A 20,523-nucleotide genomic window follows, 5' to 3' on the forward strand; every position below is an offset into this window, starting at 1 on the left:
TGTGCAAGAACACCACAACAAAACGGTGTTGCAAAAAGAAAGAACAGACACCTTGAGCTAGCCCAAGGGATGATGTTTCATATGAATGTTCCCAAGCAATTTTGGGTTGATGCTGTACTTGCTGTTGCTTATGTCATAAACCACATGCCCTCCAGAGTGTTAAACTACAAGGCCCCTCATCGGTCATTGTTTCCTCAGTCTCTTCTTTTTTCAATTCCCATGAGGGTGTTTGGTTGTTGTGCCTTTGTCCATGACTTGTCCTCGTCACGTGGTAAATTGGATCCTCAGTCTATTCCATGTGTCTTTCTAGGGTATCCTTCTTCGCAAGAGGGTTATTGATGCTTTGATTCCGTTGGCCATAAGTTCCTTCGTCTCCATGGATGTCTCCTTTTTTGAGTTTGAACCATTTTTCCCTGCTTCTCCTCAGGGGGAGAGTAATGTGGAGGAGGAGAAGCTGGCCCATGTTCGGCAAGTCTTCCTTCCTTCTATTCCGTATCTCGCTCCATTTCGTGTCTTTCAACGTCAATGCCATAGAGACCAGTAATGTGACAAAGGTGTGGAGCCACCAAACATTGAGCAACCAACACTATCTGATTCCAGGAGGTAAGTCCAATACCTGTTGATCCCATAGCCATCGTTTCAGTTGTGGATGACCTTGACATTCCTATTGCTCATAGAAAAGGGGTCAGGTCATGCACCACCAAACACCCCATTACCCAGTATGTGTTCTATGACCACATTTCCCCTTCTCACCGTGCCTTCCTATCTGTAGTTGATAGTATTCCCATACCTAAAAACGTGGCAGAAGCTTTAAAATACCCTGGATGGACAGATGATATGAAGGAGATCAATGCCCTCCACAGGGAAAGACCCAGTGGGGTGTAAGTGGGTGTTTATAGTGAAACACAAGGCAGACGGGACAATTGAAAGGTACAAAGTAAGGCTGGTAGCTAAAGGGGTATACCCAAGTTTATGGTGTTGACTATGATGAGACATTTGCCCCAATAGCCAAGATGAACTCAATATGTGTCCTATCATTGGCTGCAAACCTTGATTGGAAATTGCATCAATTGGATATTAAGAATGCCTTTTTGAATGGTGATTTGGAGGAGGTGTATAGGGTTCAACCCCTTGGTTTTTGTGCCAAAGGAAGTGAAAGTAAGGTGTGCAAACTAAGAAAGTCTCTCTATGGTCTAAAACAATCTTCTCGAGCGTGGCTCAATAAATTTCGTATGGCAGTTCAACAAGTGGGGTTCAAGCAATGTCAATCTGATCACACTCTCTTTGTGAAGAGATATCAGGAACAAGTGGCTGTGTTGATAGTGTACGTAGATGATATCATCCTTATAGGAAACTGGAGCACAAAAATACAAAAGTTGAAGGAATTCCTAGTCTCTCAATTTGAAGTGAAAGATCTGGGCCCCCTAAAGTACTTTCTTGGATTTGAAGTTGCCCGCTCAAAAAGGGGCATCTTCATCGCTCAAAGGAAGTATATCCTAGATCTGTTACAAGATACAGGCAAGTTAGGTACAAAGCCAACCGATACCCCTATGGATGTTCACCATAAGCTAGGAAATTGTGATGGTGAACCACTAAAAGATGTGAAACAATTTCAAAGACTAGTGGGAAGGTTGCTTTATTTGGCCATGACTCGCCTAGACATTGCTTACTCAGTTGGGGTCCTAAGCCAATTCATGCGTTCCCCTAAAAGACAACACATGGAGGTAGCAGAGAGGATTCTTAGGTACTTGAAGAAGTATCCAGGAACAAGGTTACTATTCAGCAAACATAATCATCTGAAGGTGGAAGTTTACACAGATGCTGACTGAGCAGGAGTTGTGGATGATAGAAAATCCACAAGTGGGCACTGTACCTTTGTAGGAAGAAATCTAGTGACATGGAGAAGTAAGAAGCAAAGTGTAGTGGCAAGGTCAAGTGCTGAAGCAGAGAATAGAGCTATGGCACATGGGGTGGCTGAAGAACCTTCTAGGTGAACTTGGGTTTACTGTCCACAATCCTCTACAGTGACAATAAGGCAGCCATTAACATTGCCGGTAATCCCGTCCTACATGATAGGACCAAGCACATTGAGGTGGACAAGCATTTCATAAGAGAAAAGTTGGAAAAGGGAGAAATTTGCACCCCTTATGTCAAATCTAAGGAGCAATTTGCTAATGTTCTCACAAAAGGACTTCCACACCTATGACACAATAAGTTGTGTGACAAGTTGGGTATGATAGATTTATTCAACCCAACTTGAGGGGGAGTGTTAGTTTTAACTTGTTTTTCTTTATTCATGTTGTTATAATGCTGTCAGCTTAGATTGCTAGGAGCCTATTTGCAATTTCTTAGAATTGTTATAAAACCTTTTAAATAAAAGAGAAGCTGGGTGCCGTCAGCTTCAATTTCTTTTGACCCTTCATATCTTTTCTCATCTTCTTCTTCTCCTCTCCTCTCTTCTCTCTCTCTCTTCTCTGTTATTCCTCTTCTTTGTATGATTACAAGGAGTTAGGTCATTCCTCTCCTACGCCCATTCCTCTGTATGTGGATAACACTAGTGCTATTAAGATTGCCTCTAATCTTGTCTTTCATGAAAGGACAAAGCAAATTGAGGTGGACTGCCAATTTATCTGCGATCTGTTTCTTGCAAACTCTATCTCTCTTCCTCATGTTGCCTCTGATATGCAAGTTGCTGACATCTTCACAAAGGCCATGACGAGATCTAGACACTTATTTCTAGTAAGCAAACTGATGCTCATGCCTCTGCATCAGTTTGAGGGGGAGTCTGAATAAACTCCCTGATGTACCATTTTATTGTAGTCCTCATTGTATTGTTTTCTTATTTATTATTATTTTCACTCAGCCCTGCAAGGGCCTCTCTGTAATTTCTGTAATTTCACTTTCTATATAAAGGACCCTTGGGGTAGGGTTGAATCATCCATTCTTCATCCCCATAATTTTGTATTCTGCTCTGGGTCTGTTGACATGCCATATGTTGGAACATATGGAAGGAGAGAATAGAAGAATATTCGAAGACAAAGCTTGCAGTATGGATAGGATGGTAGCCACAGGCAGTTAGCAGATCTGTGGCAGATTGGGTGTTGGTGCTCCCAGAATTTAGGCAAATTGATAGGGAGGATTTGGGGAATAAGTTGGGGGAGGTTTTGGGTATTCAAATATGTAATGTGGAAAACTTACTTTGATTTCTCAGTTTGTTTTGTATCTGGGTGATGACTTGTTTCCCATCAGATTGTAAACCTCTTTTTTTTCTTTGTTCTAATGAAAGTTTTTCTTTACTTATCAAAAAAAAAAGTCCCTAATTCAGATATGATGACATCCACCAATAAGACCTACTTCCAAGAATGCCTGCACAATTTGGTTCAGTTTGACTTAGTTGATTGGGAGGCTTTCTGTGTCTGGCTCTTCCTTTAATGGATAGACTTGATGGTTTCATGTTTTTTACACTATTCTAATTAATTTCTCTAATCTGATTAACTAAAAAGAATACCTGCCTATAATTCAGAATATTTCACATCTCTAATGCTTGGAATAATGATAGCAAATTCTGGCATTTATAGTTGCAATACCTTGGGTGTCATATAGACAGGCTTATTTATATCCTTTTGGGGACAGGTAAATAAATGGATTAATATCCTTTAGGAGATCCGTGTTTTTTGGGTCACTTGTTTCATTAGTATATGTGCCTTCAGAGACATTAGAAATTTATCTATTTGTTCGGTTGCAGGCCAAGTTCCTCTGCAGGAAGTGTGATAGCCCAGGGGAAATATAACATTAATCCATTGGGTTGGGTCCATGTCTGGATACATGGACCATATTTGGTCCTTGCCTTGATATCTGATGGAATACGTGATCCAACACCTTGTATGGATGGATACATCATAGCTCTTATCAAACCACTGAATTTAATATTGTTTAACATGTTTGTATTTCTTAAGCTTCAAAATTTGAAATATTTGATTGGCATAAAAAAATTGACCACTACCAGTCAATTAGAATATTGCAATTTTTTCCTCCTTATTTTTCTTTATTTTCTTTTTCCCCCTGAAGGTGTATGCAATCCAAATTAAGTGATGACTGACGAGACATAACCATTGTTGCTGTTGCATGTGAAGGTTTTCAAAATTTCAATGCTTTTGATTGACAATTGGATACTGTAGCAAGTTTGGTTTCTTTAGGAACTCACTATACTTGTATATGTATCTTAGTTAAAACTATTTGTGGTAAAATGTCATATTTTTCTCTTTTATAAGGTTTCGGAGATGGAAGCTTGTTTGCAAGAAGTTAATAATACAATACCAAGTCGGGAAGTGCTCCTTACTCTCGCTGAAAAGTTTAGGTATCACTTTGCTGTTGCCTATATATCTTGCTTGTTTCCTATAAGAGCATTAGCACTTAATATTGTCACAATGAAATTGGGAGAGAGGAAAAGGTAACATAATTATGTTTGGGTGTAGTGCGTCTCCTGAACGAGCAGGAAAGATTGTTGTGCAACCAAAGCAGGTCAGAGACCTTGCAGTTAATTTTTCTGTAGAAAGGAAATCTTTCAGAACACTTCTCCGGAACCTTATGCTTATTTTGGAATCTCTTTCAGGTGTGGAATTGGTTCCAAAACAGAAGGTATGCTCAGAGGGCAAAATCAATCAAGACTCCTGGGAAGCTGAGTGTCTCACCTATGCCTCGGGATGATACAGTTCCAGTGAGAAATATACCTCAGCCTGTAACTGTTCCTGCTGGTACTTTTTATAAACTATATTGCCTTAATTTCTGCTTTATGCTTTGGGTTTTGATGGAAGTGTGGTTATTGGGTAAATGCATCCATCTTATAGTTATGGTCTTGGTCTTTGTTTTTAAGACATCGCGACCAATAGACATGCAATACTTACAAACAACTTGTAATTCTTAACCACATCTAAAGAACACTGCTAAATGACTAGTAAACAGAAGCTTAATGACTGAATTAGAAATGCAAAAGAAAATGATTACCGTTATTTTTATTAAGAAAAAATGTAATAGCTTTATTGGTCAATGCAGAGGATATGTTTTATGACACATCTCATAGACTAATTAAAACATGGCAACTATAATAAGATTTCCCAGTGTAAATCCTTTTTTTCATTTTTTTCCTCATAATTTGTCTTCATTTTCTTGTGTGTTTTTGATCATAAAGAAAATGTTAAAAAAATAAAAGAAGTATTACAAAGGGACAAGTGATGGGATATCACACCCAGTAAATGCGAACTTGACTGCTTGATACCCCTCACCTCATCCCCACCCACTCAATTTACATTCCTCCTTTCCAAACAAATAAACTCAATTCCTTTCTCCACAAAATCTGAAAATGCCTGCTTACTTACTATTCTCCGAAATGACATAACTCACGTCATCTTGAGCTGATCACCCTCCAATCCAACTGCAACCGGTCATCCATATCTTACCTGCAAACCTCAATTCTATGCTTCCTCAACTGCTATCCTCAAAACCAAACATCTATCTCTCCAGCCTCCAAGACCCCTATTTACAATCTTCCTCAAACTGCAATACTGCAATCTAACAAAAAAGTAAAAAAGAAAAAAAAACTTCCCCGAACTGCCAACACGCCTTCATTTAGGCTGCGTTTGGGGGGCTTTTACTCTCTAAACGGGCTTTTAATAAGCACTGTCTGAATGAACGCTTATAAGACAAGCACTTTTTAGTGTTTGGTAGTAAGATGTTTAAAAGAATCTAATTTTGCTCTTGTGGTGGAGATGTTCTCAATAGCAAAATAGTCTATGGAAAAGAATGATCATTCAAAACATGGGACCAGAAACAGAGATTGTGATCCAGGTCTGGTTAACAACTCCTATGGTTGTGTTGTCTGGGAAGGCATTGAGAAATGATATTTCATCAAAAGCATTAAACTGGAAGTTGGCAATGAGCAAGGGAGGACTTCTGAAATGATGTTTGGTGCATGGAGAGACATTTGAAGGATGTATTTCCTTCACTGTTTGATTTGGCACTCAACAAGGACTCTAGTGTGAAGGAAAATTATGAAGTCCAAGATGATGAAATTTGTGTGGGGCCCTTAGGAGGAGCCTAAATGATTGGGTGGTAGAGTCAGCTGTAGAGCTACTACAGACGTTGCAGTAAGTCAAGGTAAACAGGAACCAAGGTGACAAAAGGATTTGGGCATGGAAAAGTTCGAAAACTTCTCAGTAAGGTCATGTTATAGGGGCTTGTTTCGGGGGGGGGTGCAGATTTCCTTGGTCCTAGGATGTCAAGGTAAACAGGAACCAAGATGACAAAAGGGTTTGGGCATGGAAAAGTTCGAAGAACTTCTCAGTAAGGTCATGTTATAGGGGCTTGTTTCAGGGGGGGGGTGCAGATTTCCTTGGTCCTAGGATGTGGTGCCTGCCCTATGGTCCCATCAAAAGTTTCTTTTGTGCTGTGGCTGGCAGTGCAAAATAGATGCCTTACATCACTTCATCTATTTTGCACATGTTACAGGGGCTTGTTTTAGGGGGGGGGGGTGGCAGATTTCCTTGGTCTAAGATATGGTGCCCTATGGTCCCATCAAAAGTTTCTTTTGTGTTGTGGGCAAGGTTTAAAATTTCAATACGGTATGCCCGATACGGGGCGTATCGTATCGTATCTTTGAAAAACAGATACAGGATACACATGGAAATTGTGTGTTTCGTCTTTTTTCATGCTTATCGGACCCGTATCAGGGGCGTAATTGAGGCGTATTGGTAGCGTATCGACAAAAAAGATACGACCAAAAACTAAAAAGAAATAAAGGGGGAAAACAAGATTATTTTCCCTGAAATAATCCTTCTTTCAACCCCAAATGACTCTAAAACTCCAAACCTCATTCCTAAAATGCTAGATTTGCAAAAATTTGCAAGAAACAAGTGTGAATCATTAATTTTTTTGAAGATTTTTCAAATTTTGAAAAAATATGGCAAAAATAAGTAAAATGTTTCAATTTTTTATAATATCTTGTGATTTCTTTTTTTTTAATGTATAAATTTATGTTGATGTACATTTCTTACATTCAAAATCACAATTTTTTTTTTGTTATCAATAGCTTTATGGAAATTTTATGATGATATTTGGGGAAAATATAAATTAACAAAAAATTGAAAAAAGTAGTTTTTTTTCTCTACCTATAAAGACTAAATATGTGTTAGATCTATGGATTTATCTATCATATCCATAGAGCAATTGAAATTTCTTCTTTAATATATATTTTTTATTTTTTTATATTTTTAGAATTAAAAAATAAATAATAATTAATAATATTTTATCATTTGGTCACAATGATTGAATATATTATAATTCTATGGATGATTTATTGGAATTTCTTTGTTAATAATTATTTTTTTATTTTTTATTTTTAGAGTTAAAAATAAACAACTAATTAATTATATTTTATCACTTGATCACAATGATTGAATATATTATAATTCTATGGATCATCTATCATATCCAAAAAGCAATAACTATTTTTTGAATATATTATATAATGTTTATTAATTTTTCTAATTTTTGAAAATAAATAATAAATAATTATTAATTATATTTTCACTTAGAAGTTGTGCCAATGCATGTTTTATGGTTGGATAGGAGAGTTGGGTTTTTCCCATCCCATAAAACATTAAAACTTAAGATCTTTAATTTATAAATTATAGTTGAGCATAGGATTTTTAATAAAATTATAATTAACTACAATGTATTTCTTCATAAAACCATTAAAATATATTAGTTTAATGTATATACACCTCATTGAGGTCTTATATTTAGTGTTGATGTATTTTTATGATTTATTAAAGTATTTATAGTGTTTCCAAGCATATCTATGCGTATCTTAGTTTTTCTCCGATGCGCACGTGTATCCAAGGCGTATCTTGATACGTCTCTTAAGATTGCCTTTCCGATACGCTTGGTGTTTCCGATACTTTGAACCTCGGCTGTGGGTGGCAATGCAAATAGATGCCTTACTATGGACAACTTATTGAAGCAAGGGATGGTGGTGAATAATCCAAACTAGTTTGCTTTCTAGGAACAACAAAAGAGTTCTTGGAAGCATTGCATATGGGGAAATTGAGTAGGAAGGACAAGTTAATGTGGAAGATGGTAATGGCCAGTCTGTTGGGCTATTTGGGGAGAGAGATGCTCGTACTATTGAAAGCAAGAGCAGTGAAAAAGCTTTGGTAGCTAAGAAAATTGTAGGGATGATTTTGTCATGGGCAGCCATGCATAAGCTGTTTAAAGGAAGACTACATTTTTTGATTTTGAGCTCTTGTTTTCATAAGAATTGAAAAGGAAATATCTATTTACAATTTTATGTAAGTTCCCAATGTACAGTCCCTTGTTGTACAAGGACCTTGTTAATGAAATACTTTACTTTTTTTTTTGAAAAATTTGTTTTTTTTTTTTGATAATTGAAGAAATATGAGAACTGTTAGAAGCAACCCATTGAGAGGCACGTGGTGCGACCTCCCTTAAAAAGTAAAAATCACATAGCACTAAGGATCAAGATTAGAAGGTATCCTAGTACAAATGTTCCATCAAAACCCCTTGTTTAGCAAGATAATCTGCCATAGCGTTTGCAGACCTGCCAACCCACTGCATGCTAACATTCATGTTTCTTAGTAACCAGTTGGCCTTTGTTTTCAGATTTTCTGCAATTCCTCTCTAACTAAATGCCCAAAATATGCTCACTCTAGTGCAATGTTGCAATGTTTTAAAACGCGGAGGCGTTCCACTACCTAGAGGCATGAGGCGTAGTTTAGAAAGCAAGAGGCGTAAGCCTCCCGAACACAAGAAGGCATAATCCTCCTTAAGAGGAGGGGGGTTAGGAGGATGATGAAGAGGAAGGGGGGATCTCATTTTTAATAAAAATATTTTATGTTAAGAAGAATAAAGATGCATAACATTAGTTGAAAGGGGGGGTCTTGTCGAAAAGGGGGCAAAGCCCCCCTGCCGAAGGGGCAGGGGGAAAACCACTTATCAGATGTGCATGAGGCACATGAGTCGCATGAGGCGTACGCCTCTAGCACGCCTCATGAAAAAAGCACAAGAGGTGTATGCCTCTTGCACCTGAGGCGTATGCCTTAGAGGTGTCAGTGCCTCTGGCATATGCCTCAGGGTGTTTTGGGAGCGCCTCACCTGGAGGCGTGCCTCCAGGCATACGCCTCCCACGCGTTTTAAAACACTGCAATGTTGTAATTCCATAAAAAGATTCCCTCTTTTAGTACTAATAGGAACTAGTGGTAAAGAACTTAGATCCATGATCTCCATGGTAGCATATTGAGTGGTACCAAAAAGAGGCAAAAGTGATTCTATACCTTAGAAGTGAAACAAAAATCAAGAAAAATGTGGTTGAAACTTGGATCACTTTTCAAGATAATGTAAACATGGTGTTAACAAGGTTCCAAAATTGTATCTTTTAGTATCTAATATGCCTATTTTAAGGCATTTTAAGAATTTTTCTAATAATTAAAACACGTAAAAATAGCTGCCTCCAAAATTTTGAAAACAAAACTGAAAAAATCGCAGTGTTCAAAAGTACGAAATACCCTGTCTGGCCTATCAGGGTGTATTGATAGTTTGAACCTTAGGAGTCATAGGCACCAAGTTATCTATCTACATTGGAACATCTGACTAATGTTGATTATCTTCAATGAGGCTTTCTAGGAAAATGCTTTGATTCTAGGAGTGGGACCAGCCAAAATGCTTTAGTTGGGAATGGATTAGGGTAGAGGGGGGAACCATGGAAGGCCTAACAGATTAGGCACAAGGAAAAAAGCCCTACAGGTTCAAAAGAATTTGAATGGACGCAAGTCATATACCCAATTTGAAGAATTTATTCTGCATTGAGCCCAAGCTTTTGGGTATATGACTTGCGTCCATGCAAATTCTTTGATCCAAACCATCTTGAAGTATGAATACATATTTGAGGGAATCCAAAAATCCAATAGCTTCTCCATTTTTCTCGATCCCTAAAATCTCCTCTAAAACCAAATTCCTAAGAGATCCCCAATGGGGGAAGAGGCAATACTTATGGTGTATTGGTGTTTTCTTATAATGAGTGATCGAATGGAGTTAGCAGAGTCTAAAGCATAAAGGACTGTGACTGTCAGTTAGCCAGACATACATGATGTGCCTCAAAAACAATTGATTTTGCTAGAGAAGTTATAGGTGTTAGGCATGGCCAGGGCTTTTCAAATTACAACCATGGAATAATACAAGCAGGTTGAGGAGAGTGATGAACAGGGGTTTTTAGGGATTGCTATTGAACAGTTCTAGCTCTTTATTCAGACCTGAGTGGATATGGGGTTCTTTTTCTATAGCGGGATTGTCACCTATATTACAGGGTTTGAGATTGGCAAGGTCCTTAAATTTCAACAACTTGATTGTGGTAGGTGAATCAAAAGTGGTTGTGGGATTGTCTAGGAATAAAAGTTGGGTCTCTTGGCAGTGTTGGAATACCGTGAAGGAAATACAAGATTTGGAAAGGAGAAGAGTTACAAAATGCAAGTTGATTTACAGATCAGCCAGTAGTATGGTTGATGCACTATCAAGGCGAGGTGTAAATAGAACACAACTATTTCTGGGGATGACATAATGATCTTGTGATAAGATTATAAACTAAGGGGATGGTGATAGGTGGCATTGCCAGCCTAAGCTAGAGGGATAGGTGACATTGCCAGTCTTTCATTCTTTGCTTCAAACCCTTGAAAGAATTTTCATTGATCCTGCTAAACCTGATGAAATAATTTGGACACCTTCCTCTTCTGGTCTCTTCTCCTGTAACTCTTTCTTCAAAGTTTTAACCCCCCCCCCCCCCCCCCCTTAGCTTCCTCCAACCCTTTCCTGTTAAGGAGGTGTGGTGTAAGCCTATCCCACCTAGGGTTGTGGCTTTTTGCTGGGAAGTTGTACACGAAAGAATAAGTACTTTTGACTGGGTACAAAGGAAGAGGAAAAAGTGGTGTGTTTCCCCTTCATTGGTGTATTCTTTGCAAGGCTAACGGTGAGACTTGCTTTCATTTATTTATTACCTGTCCATTTCTTGTTGGCATTTGGAATGGTTTTTCTCCTTATTTGTGAGTGCAGGTGGACCCCTCTGGCTGATATCAAAGGTCTCTTTGGTCCAACCTTCTGTCCTTGGCCAAGGAAGACAGGTAAAATTATGTGGAGGAGTACTAGGGCGGCAATGGTTTGGCCAGTGTGGGAAGAAGGAAATGCAAGAATTTTTAGAAAAAGGAAAGAACAAAAGAGGCCTTGATTGAATCAATAATGATTAGAGTGGCTCACTGGCTGAAATCTTTAGAAAACTTCTCACATATCCCCACTGATGACATTATTAGAAAATGGAAGGAGGTGGTAGACTCAAATGTCAATAAACAACCTGTTATCCCTATCTGGTCTCCTCCTAAAAGAGGATTTATCAAGCTTAACTTTGACGGAAGCAGTTTGGGAGACCCTGGTATGTCAGGAATTGGAGGTGTATTCAGGGATGAGGAGGGTAAAGTGCTTGCACTATTCTCAGGCCCAGCAGGTGAGGGTGATTCACTAAGAGCAGAAGTAGTGGCAGTTATGGAAGGGGTGCAAAGAGCTAGAATCATGAATGTTAGAAAGTTAATTATCGAAGGGGATTCCAAACTGGTAGTGGGTTGGCTACTTGATGAGGAAGTAGGATGTTGAAACACAACAATGAGAAGAAAAAATTCAAATGGATCACAAAGGACATGGAACTGCAAATACTTCGGGTGAAAAGAACTGCTAATTTGATTGCTGATGCATTAGCCAAACAAGGGGTTGGGAGAATTCAACTATTTTGGGCACAGATGTAATTTTTGATTAAAATTTAAAGCGGAGAGATAAGGGGGTTTGTCTCTCACCGACTTTGTACCTTTTCATCTAAATTGAATGAATTTAACAGTTGTTTTGATAAAAAAATTTCAAGTTAAAAAAGACCATTACTCATCGTTGATCCCAGCTATTTGTTTTTTTTTTTTTATAATTCATCATTAAAAAACAGGGTTTACAAGTAGATGTAGATTCTGGTGGTTATGAGGATGGTGGGCTTGCTCTAATCAAGGTAGAGAATTTTTCGTATAGGAACTAATAGGATGTTTGAGATTAGATTTGAAGGTGGTTGTTTTGACTTTTGAGAGGTATTAATTGAGATTGTTTTTTGGTTTGGTAGGGGTTTTTGCTGGTAGGATGGCAGTATAATGTATGGCCTCAAAAGTTTGATTTGATTGGTTTGGTACAAGAGGTGGTGTTATTTTCTTTGGGAGTGGGACTTTGATGCTTGTTTTCTTTCTTCCAATGATCCCTCATCATCTGTACTTGCTGTATTTTTATTTTTAATGATTTCTTTCAAAATAAGAGTAGATAAATTGCCCCTATAGTTTTTCCATGGATATTGGTAAATTGCTCTTCTAGCAGATATTGAATTCTTAAATTCTATTAATGCTATATTTTCTTTTTATAACCAAATGCCAAAGGTATTGAGATTCAACAACGAACCTCCAAAGTCATTTAACTAGCAGAGTAATGCCCTTGTCTCTTATTCTTCTTTTGACATGTTAGCTCAATTCAACAAGTGATCTTTTTTGGATGCCCCAGTCCCCATAAAGAAAATCTGTTATAATGTTTTCAATCCTCTTTAGCTTCATGGGAGTCCCCATAAAGAAAATCTGTTATAATGTTTTCAATCCTCTTTAGCTTCATGGGAGTCCCCATAAAGAAAATCTGTTATAATGTTTTCAATCCTCTTTAGCTTCATGGGAGCCCTGAAAATAGTAAATATACTAGGAGGTTAGCAAAGGTGGATTTGATGAGAGCAATTCTCCCACCTATAAAGATATAATTTGTCTTCCTGGCTATCAGTTTCTTTGAGAATCCCTCCTGCACAACTGTTTTGTCATCGTATTACCATTTCAGCCATAGCTATTGTAGAGAAGATGGGCCGAATGGCCCATAGGCTGTTTATTCTTTGTTGTAATGGGCCTTAATCTGGGCTTATTCTTTCTTATGTTGTCTTTTTTAATTTTCTGCCCAACTAAGGGCTTCTCCGTAAATTACCAAAGTTTATCTTAATTAAATAGAATTAAGGGTGTAAGAGGAGAGATTATGCTCGAAAATCTCTCTCTCTGAACCCAAGTTGCCGCCACCTTCTTCTTCATCTTCTCTCCTCTTGAACTCTGATTTCTGCTACTTTCTTTTGATTTTTTGCATCTTTCTAAACAGTCCTTTCTTCTCAAAAGACTGCTTTTCTTCTTGGTATCAGAGTAGGCTCGTTTTTCCCTTTTTTCACCTTTTTTCTCATACACACTAGAACTAAATCGTATGAGTAGTTAAAGACACCTTTTTCAGCCCAGTTGTTAGTGGTTTCTAGAGAGAAGAGGACTGGCTTTGTCACCCTCTTGACAGATTCAAGTGTATTGCCCGAAACCCTAATTTTTTGGAGAAATCTGATTGCGGGCCCCATAGGGAGTTTGACCTGGGCGCTCAGTGACTGAAGGCTTTCTCATTCTCCTTCTTGAAGATCGAATCAAGTGGATTGTGTTCTTTGAAGTCTACAAGGAGCGGCTGAATTTTCTCCGTTTCTCCCAGCTTCCGGGTGTGACGTAGATTACTGGTAAGGCTGCATAGAGGTTGGCTCACAACATAGTTTTGTTCTGTCTTCATTTGGTGTTTTTCGAAGTTGTTTGAAATCATTTTTGAAGTGTTTAAGAAGATGAACTCCCCTGACTTTGAAAATAAGCATGTTGCTGAATTCGGATAGGTTCTGGGACTACTGGCTGTGACCACAGTCAAGCTGGATGGAACTAATTATCTGGCTTGGTCACAATTAGTAAATATTCATATTTGTAGTAGAGGCAAGTGGGGTTTTATCTCTGGGAGCAAAAAGGCTTCTCCGGAAGATGATCCATTATATGAAAAGTGGATGCAAGAAAATTATACTGTTATTGGGTGGCTTGTGAACTCGATGCAACCACAGATTAGTCAGCACTATTCGTGGATGATTTTAGCAAAGGAAATTTGGGATAGTATTGCTGAAACCTATTCTCAAAAATTAAATGTGGCTAGAGCTTACAAATTGAGAAGTGATGTGAAGAATTTGAGACAGGGGGAGAAACCATTAGCTATATACTTCTCAACACTGAAGTCTTTATGGCAAGAAATAGATTTGATAGAAGCTGTAACCTGGGACATTACTAATGATGCTGAGACATATAAAAAACTGGTTGAGAGAAATAGGGTGTTTGAGTTCTTGATATTACAAAATCCAGAGTATGATATTACAAAATAGAATATTTTATCCAAGGATGGTGTCTCACTGTCTCAAGCATATGCCTTGGTAATTAGTGAAGAAAGCAGAAGACTTGTCTAGGTTCAAGGGGCTGGTCTAAATGATCACTTTGCTAATATGGGAGTGAAACCCAAGGGGGTTGCAGGGACTCCAAGTAGCTCAGGGAAGAAAGAGATTGTTTGCGAGTACTGTAAAAAATCAAAAGACACTAAAGGCAAGTGCTGGAAATTGCATCCTGAGCTCCTACCACTTTGGTTTCAGAAGAAGCTTGATAATAAAAGGGCAGGGAGTGCTAATGTTGCTACTGGTCTAGATAGTAACAAATATCAAACTGAAGAGATGACGGTTAGTGTGTAGTTAGCAGCTATGAAGGCAAAATATGAAAAGTTTGGGAGGATGATCAGTAGTCACCTAGAGGGTGTGACCTCTTCTTCCAACCCTTCAGAAAATTCAACCTCTTCTGCATTTGCTCATTCAGGTATACGGGCTTCTGCCAATCATGCAACCATTTCAGGTAATCGTAGGATCCCTTGGATTATTGATTCTGGTGCTTTTGATCATATGACCAGCCTATCTACTTTGTTTGTTTCATATGATTTTACTTCCTTGATGTGACAAAATCACTCTAGCCGATGGCTCTCTTGCCCCTATCTCCGGTAAGGGAACTATCAAGGCTACAGACTCCTTGGTTCTTCCTTCTGCTCTTCTTGTACCTAGACTAAATACAAACTTGTTATCTGTAAGTAGCCTAACTAAGTCATTAAACTGTTGTGTAGCCTTCTTCCCTTCCCACTGCGTTTTTCAAGATTTGGAGTCTCAGAAGGTGAGTGGCCGTAAGACGAATGGAATATACCTGCTAGATACTCCTGGACAGTGCCATGAACAACCTGGAAAAGCTGCTTTTGGGTCTACATCTACAGAGTCCATCAGTCGAGTCATGTTATGTCATTTTTGTTTGGGTCATCTTTCTTTTTTTGCATTAAGTCATTTATTCTCAGAACTGTTTAAGGGAATTAGTTTGTCTAATATTCATTGTGAGTCTTGTGAATTGTCAAAACATTGTAGAAACAATTATCCTTTGAGTAATAAAAGATCTCCCTTTAATATTGTGCACTCTGATGTGTGGGGGCCTTACCACAATTATCATTGATGATTTTTCTCAGTTCACTTGGATATTTTTTATGAAGTGCCGTGATGAAGTTCCCAGACTTGTGAGGCAATTCCATGAATTTGTCCTAACCCAGTTTGATATCAGAATTAAAAATTTCAGATCCGACAATGCAAAAGAATATTTTGAGAAAAACTTGACCTGCTATCTCATTGATTTAGGGGTTATTCATCAAAGCTCCTGTGTTAGGACCCCAGAATAGAATGGAGTTGCTGAAAGAAAAAAAAATAGACATTGTTGAAGTTGCAAGAAGTATTCTATTTGCCTCGCATGTCCCTACAAACTTTTGGGGTGATGCTGTTCTCACTGCTACCTACCTTATAAACCATATGCCATCCAGGGTTTTAGGGTTTAAGTCTCCTTTTAGTCCTCTTCATCCGGACAATGATCTTTTTTCTATTCCTCTTTGTGTCTTTGGCTGCACCTGTTATGTACATGTCCCAAGTGTCCAAAGACATAGATTTGAACTAAAAGCCCACAAGTGTATCTTCCTTGGTTATTCCCCCACACAGAAGGGTTACTGTTGTTTTGATCCGAAGACTGGAACTCGGTATGTCTCAATGCATGTCACCTTTGATGAGCTTTATTCCTTTTATGGTTCTTCTCTGGAGAGACATTGTCCAAAGGGGGAGGATTTGTCACAGGTGTTTGCTCTTCCTCTTCCTGTCCCAATTGAATCTTTTGCTAAGTCTCTTCCTCCTTCAAATGAATCAAGGGAGGATTAGTCACGTCACTCTCATTCCAGTGTTCCTATTCCTCCTCCTTTACCTCCTCGCCCTCTTTTTAATTGTAGGTTGTATCAACGACAAAAAACTAGAAATGAACAGGTTTTTTCCCCTACAACACATGAGCCTCATGCACTTCCAGTTACAAATAAGACAACAGGTACTGTTACAGCCCCTTTGGACCCATCATTCCCAGACCTTGATATCCTCATTTCCATTAGGAAAGGACAAAGGAAGTGTATTGCACATTGCATTTCCAAACACCTTTCTTATGGTTTGCTCTCTCCTTCATATTTTGCCTACCTTTCTTCTGTTGCTTCTAACCCAATTCCCAGGTCTGGTCAGAAGCTCTTAATATTCCGGAATGGAGGGATGCTATGAGAACAGAAATTAATGCCCTGTACAAGAATGACACTTGGGAAGTGGTTGGTTTTCCTGAAGGGAAGGGTCCAGTAGGTTGTAAGTGGGTCTTTACTATCAAATATCATGTTGATGGCACCATTGAAAGGTACAAGGTTAGGCTGGTTGCAAAAGGCTATACACAGACATATGGGGTTGATTATGTGGAAATATTTTCCCATGTTGCCAAGATGACTTCTGTGAGAGTTCTGCTATCTTTGGATGCACACTCAGACTGGCCACTTTATCAACTGGATGTAAAGAATGCATTTCTGAATGGAGAATTACATGAGGAGGTCTATATGTCTCTTCCTCCAGGGATGTATGAAACAAATATGAAAGGAATGTTTGCAGGCTGAAGAAATCTCTTTATGGACTCAAACAGTCTTCTAGAGCATGGTTTGAAAGGTTTAGGGCTGCCCTTGTTAGCTTTGGCTATATACAGACACAGTCTGGTCATACCCTCTTTGTGAAGAGGAGAGGATCCTTGGCCGTTTACCTGATTGTGTATGTTGATGATATTGCTGTGACTGGTAATGATGTCTCAGGAATCAATGATCTCAAATCTTTTCTTCATACAGAGTTTGAGATCAAAGATCTAGGGAAATTGAGATACTTTCTTGGCATAGAAGTTGCTAGATCCAAGGATGGGATCCTTATCTCTCAGAGGAAGTATGTTCTTGATTTGCTATCTGAAACAGGGAAGATGGGTGCTAGACCAATTGCTACTCCTATCGATATGAGCCATAAACTCTCTGCTTCAGATGGAATATTGTTAGAAGATAAAGGAGTCTTCCAGAGACTACTTGGAAAACTTCTTTATCTATGCATGACTCGGCCAGACATTGCATACGCTGTCAGTTGCATCAGTCAGTTCATGCATGCTCCTAGGGATACTCATATGGCAGCAGTAGAGCGGATTCTGTGTTATTTGAAGGGCTCCCCTGGAAAGGGAATTCTATTTGCCAAGCATGGTCATATGAAACTTGAAGGCTACACAGATGCTGACTGGGTTGGAAACATTGATGACAGAAGATCTACCTCTGGGTACTGTAGCTTGGTGGCATGCAATATTGTCTCTTGGAGAAGCAATAAACAATAAGTTATTGCTCGATCTTCAGCCAAAGCAGAATACAGAGCCATGGCTCATGGAGTTTCTGAACTATTGTGGCTTAAATCCTTGATGGAGGAACTGGGCATTGAGCATGATAAGCCAATGATGCTATACTATGATAATCAGGCCGCCATCAACATTGCTCACAACCCAAATTGGTGTGAGACCCTCGCTTCTATTGGAAAATCAATACTTTGGAAAACTTACAGAAAAAGAGACCCTCGCTTTGTCTTTCCCCAAATTGGTGTTCCTTGTTAAGGCCGAGAATGAGGACTGTTTCCATTTGCTGATCTCCTGTTCCTTTGCTACAACTATATGGAGGTGGAGCCTTTGTTTATTTGGAGGTAGGTGGTCTATGCCTTCTGATTTAAGCTTGTTATTCAACCCATCTGTCTTTGTTTGGCACACTAGAAGAGGTAAGGTCATGTGGAAATGTGTCAGGGCAGCACTTTGTGGATTCTTTGGGAGGAAAGGAATGCAAGAATTTTCATAGAGAAGGAAAGAGGGTTAGATGAAATGAAGGATTGTATCCTAACAAGAGCAATCCATTGGCTGATAATTGTGGATATCTTTGATGACTTGTGGAGGAATTGGCTGGTAATGGCTAACACTTCAACAAAGAATGATAGAATTCTGTCAGAATGGATGCCTTTGGAAGGACAGCAACATAATTTCCCTATTCTCAGGACCGATGGGAGTGGGGGATTCCACAAGGGCATAAATCCTTGCTGTAGTACAAGGAATTCAGATCGCCAACCAGCTTGGGGTGGAGCATCTCCTAGTTGAAGGGTACTCTCAGGTGGTAACTAGGTGGCTCCTAAACTTGGATACCACCATATGGGGCTACAAAGATCTCATCAAAAAAGTAAAGTGGTTAACCAACAATATGAGAGTTGAGGTAAAATGGGTTAGTAGGTCTGCTAATTCTTTGGTTGATGCTTTAGCCAAATAGGGGGTTTATAGGGAAGATCTTTTTTGTGCTTCTAGGTAAGTTGTTATTAATTTGGAAATCTTTTCTTAACTAGCCCGGAGAGGTTGCAACTCATGCCTTTCCTTGGGGACTTTGTACTATTGTTGTTGATTAATAAAATTATTTCAATTATAAAAAAAAAAACATTGCTCACAACCCAATGCAACATGACATAACTAAGCATATTGAAGTTGACAGACACTTCATTTGAGAAAGAGTGGCTTCTGGAGAAGTGTACCTTTCATCAACTCTGAAGGACAATTAGCAGATTTCCTCACCAAGGGCATTCCCAAGGCTAAACTTCAGCATGATACTGGCAAGCTTGGCATGATTGACATCTATGCTCAGCTTGAGGGGGAGTGTAGAGAAGATGGGCCGAATGGCCCATAGGCTGTTTATTCTTTGCTGTAATGGGCCTTAATCTGGGCTTATTCTTTGTTATGTTATGTCTTTTTTAATTTTCTGCCTAACTAAGGGTTTCTCTGTAAATTACCAAAGTTTAACTTAATAAAATAGAATTAAGGCTGTAAGAGAAGAGATTATGTTCGAAAATCTCTCTCTCTGAACCCAAGTTGCCGTCACCTTCTTCTTCATCTTCTCTCCTCTTGAACTCTGATTTCTGCTACTTTCTTTTGATTTTTTGCATCTTTCTAAACAGTCATTTCTTCTCAAAATGCTGTTTTTCTTCTGCTATGAAAGTGAGTTGACCCATCTTGGCCCTTTTAGGTATTAATGAATACATAAGGTTTATAATCATTGGAGTATGATGTCTACCGACCCTCTAAACTTGGATGCCTATGTGGCAATTTCCCACTTTATTGTCTCTCTTTCAATTGCCTAAGACATTGCTTTATCTGAACGTGTACTTCAGTGTTTGCTCCAAACGGTTTTGAACACTCTAATGGTAATGCTCAAATGCAGGAAGGAGTTCTTCAGATGGTAACACTCACATGGAATTTGAAGCAAAATCTGCTAGGGATGGGGCATGGTTAGTATTTTCTAATATCTAAGTGCTGATTCTATGCTGCATGAATATATCATTGGTGATGGTCCTCTTATCTTTATCTGATTCTTGTCTTCACTTGTCAGGTATGATGTTGCGACCTTTATTTCACATAGAATGTTTGAAACAGGTGATCCGGTAATGTTCGGAAATGCATTACTAACTTCCCAAGAATAATTTGTTGAATAGGAAATATTGGAAGAATTATCTAAAAAAGGAAAGATTGGAAGTAGCGAGTGTCAAAATGTGTTTACTTGTACATTCACTTATAAGTTGGTTTTAGTCATGCTATGCAAATTTTATTTCTTTCAACCAATTTAGTTTTTTATTTGATCTTTGGATGAGGAAAACTAAGCTTGTTTTATAATTGCTTGAATATCCACTATTACATATGGCTCCCACTAATATAATTTCCCTGTCAGTGGTACGATAAAAGACTTATTGGAGGACAAATTGATAGAATTCAAAAGAAAAGGCACTTTTTGGTATCATAGAAACAAGTGTATAGAAAATCATACGAGTACTTGTATTTCCTCAGTAAGCAATTAAAAAATTGAGTTTTTTAAACACCCACTAATGCTTCTTAGTAAGATCATAAATTTTAATACCTAAATACTGCTCAGTTAAGCAATCTCATACATAACCTAAACTACTCAGTATCCGCTGAGTAGCCTTCCAAAGATGTATCAACACATGTAGCCTATGGGGAATTATACTTGACCATCCAGTGGTCCAACCTAGGGATTTATGTGAAAGCTTGCACTATATATTTATAAGATGTATTGACACATGTAGCCTATGGGGAATTATATTTGATC

General features: G+C 38.5%; 1 protein-coding gene across 4 annotated transcripts in view; it reads left to right on the top strand.

Annotated features, from left to right (window-relative positions):
- SHH2 (DNA-BINDING TRANSCRIPTION FACTOR 2) overlaps positions 1–20,523 on the top strand; it is a 59,017-nt gene that overhangs the window by 35,178 nt on the left and 3,316 nt on the right. For 3 of the 4 annotated variants that reach the window (XM_088965501.1, XM_088965499.1, XM_088965500.1), the window contains 5 exons: positions 4,272–4,357; positions 4,476–4,521; positions 4,613–4,754; positions 19,624–19,690; positions 19,792–19,843. In XM_088965501.1, coding sequence (XP_088821627.1) covers positions 4,272–4,357; positions 4,476–4,521; positions 4,613–4,754; positions 19,624–19,690; positions 19,792–19,843 — 393 coding nt within the window. Of the gene's footprint in view, positions 1–4,068; positions 4,134–4,271; positions 4,358–4,475; positions 4,522–4,612; positions 4,755–19,623; positions 19,691–19,791; positions 19,844–20,523 lie in introns of all 4 variants that reach the window. The other variant, XM_088965502.1, reaches the window with a different exon arrangement.

This window comes from Nelumbo lutea, chromosome 1 (assembly GCF_056320005.1).
Source record: "Nelumbo lutea isolate HS-2025 chromosome 1, American lotus-T2T, whole genome shotgun sequence".
Classification (NCBI taxonomy): Eukaryota; Viridiplantae; Streptophyta; class Magnoliopsida; order Proteales; family Nelumbonaceae; genus Nelumbo; species Nelumbo lutea.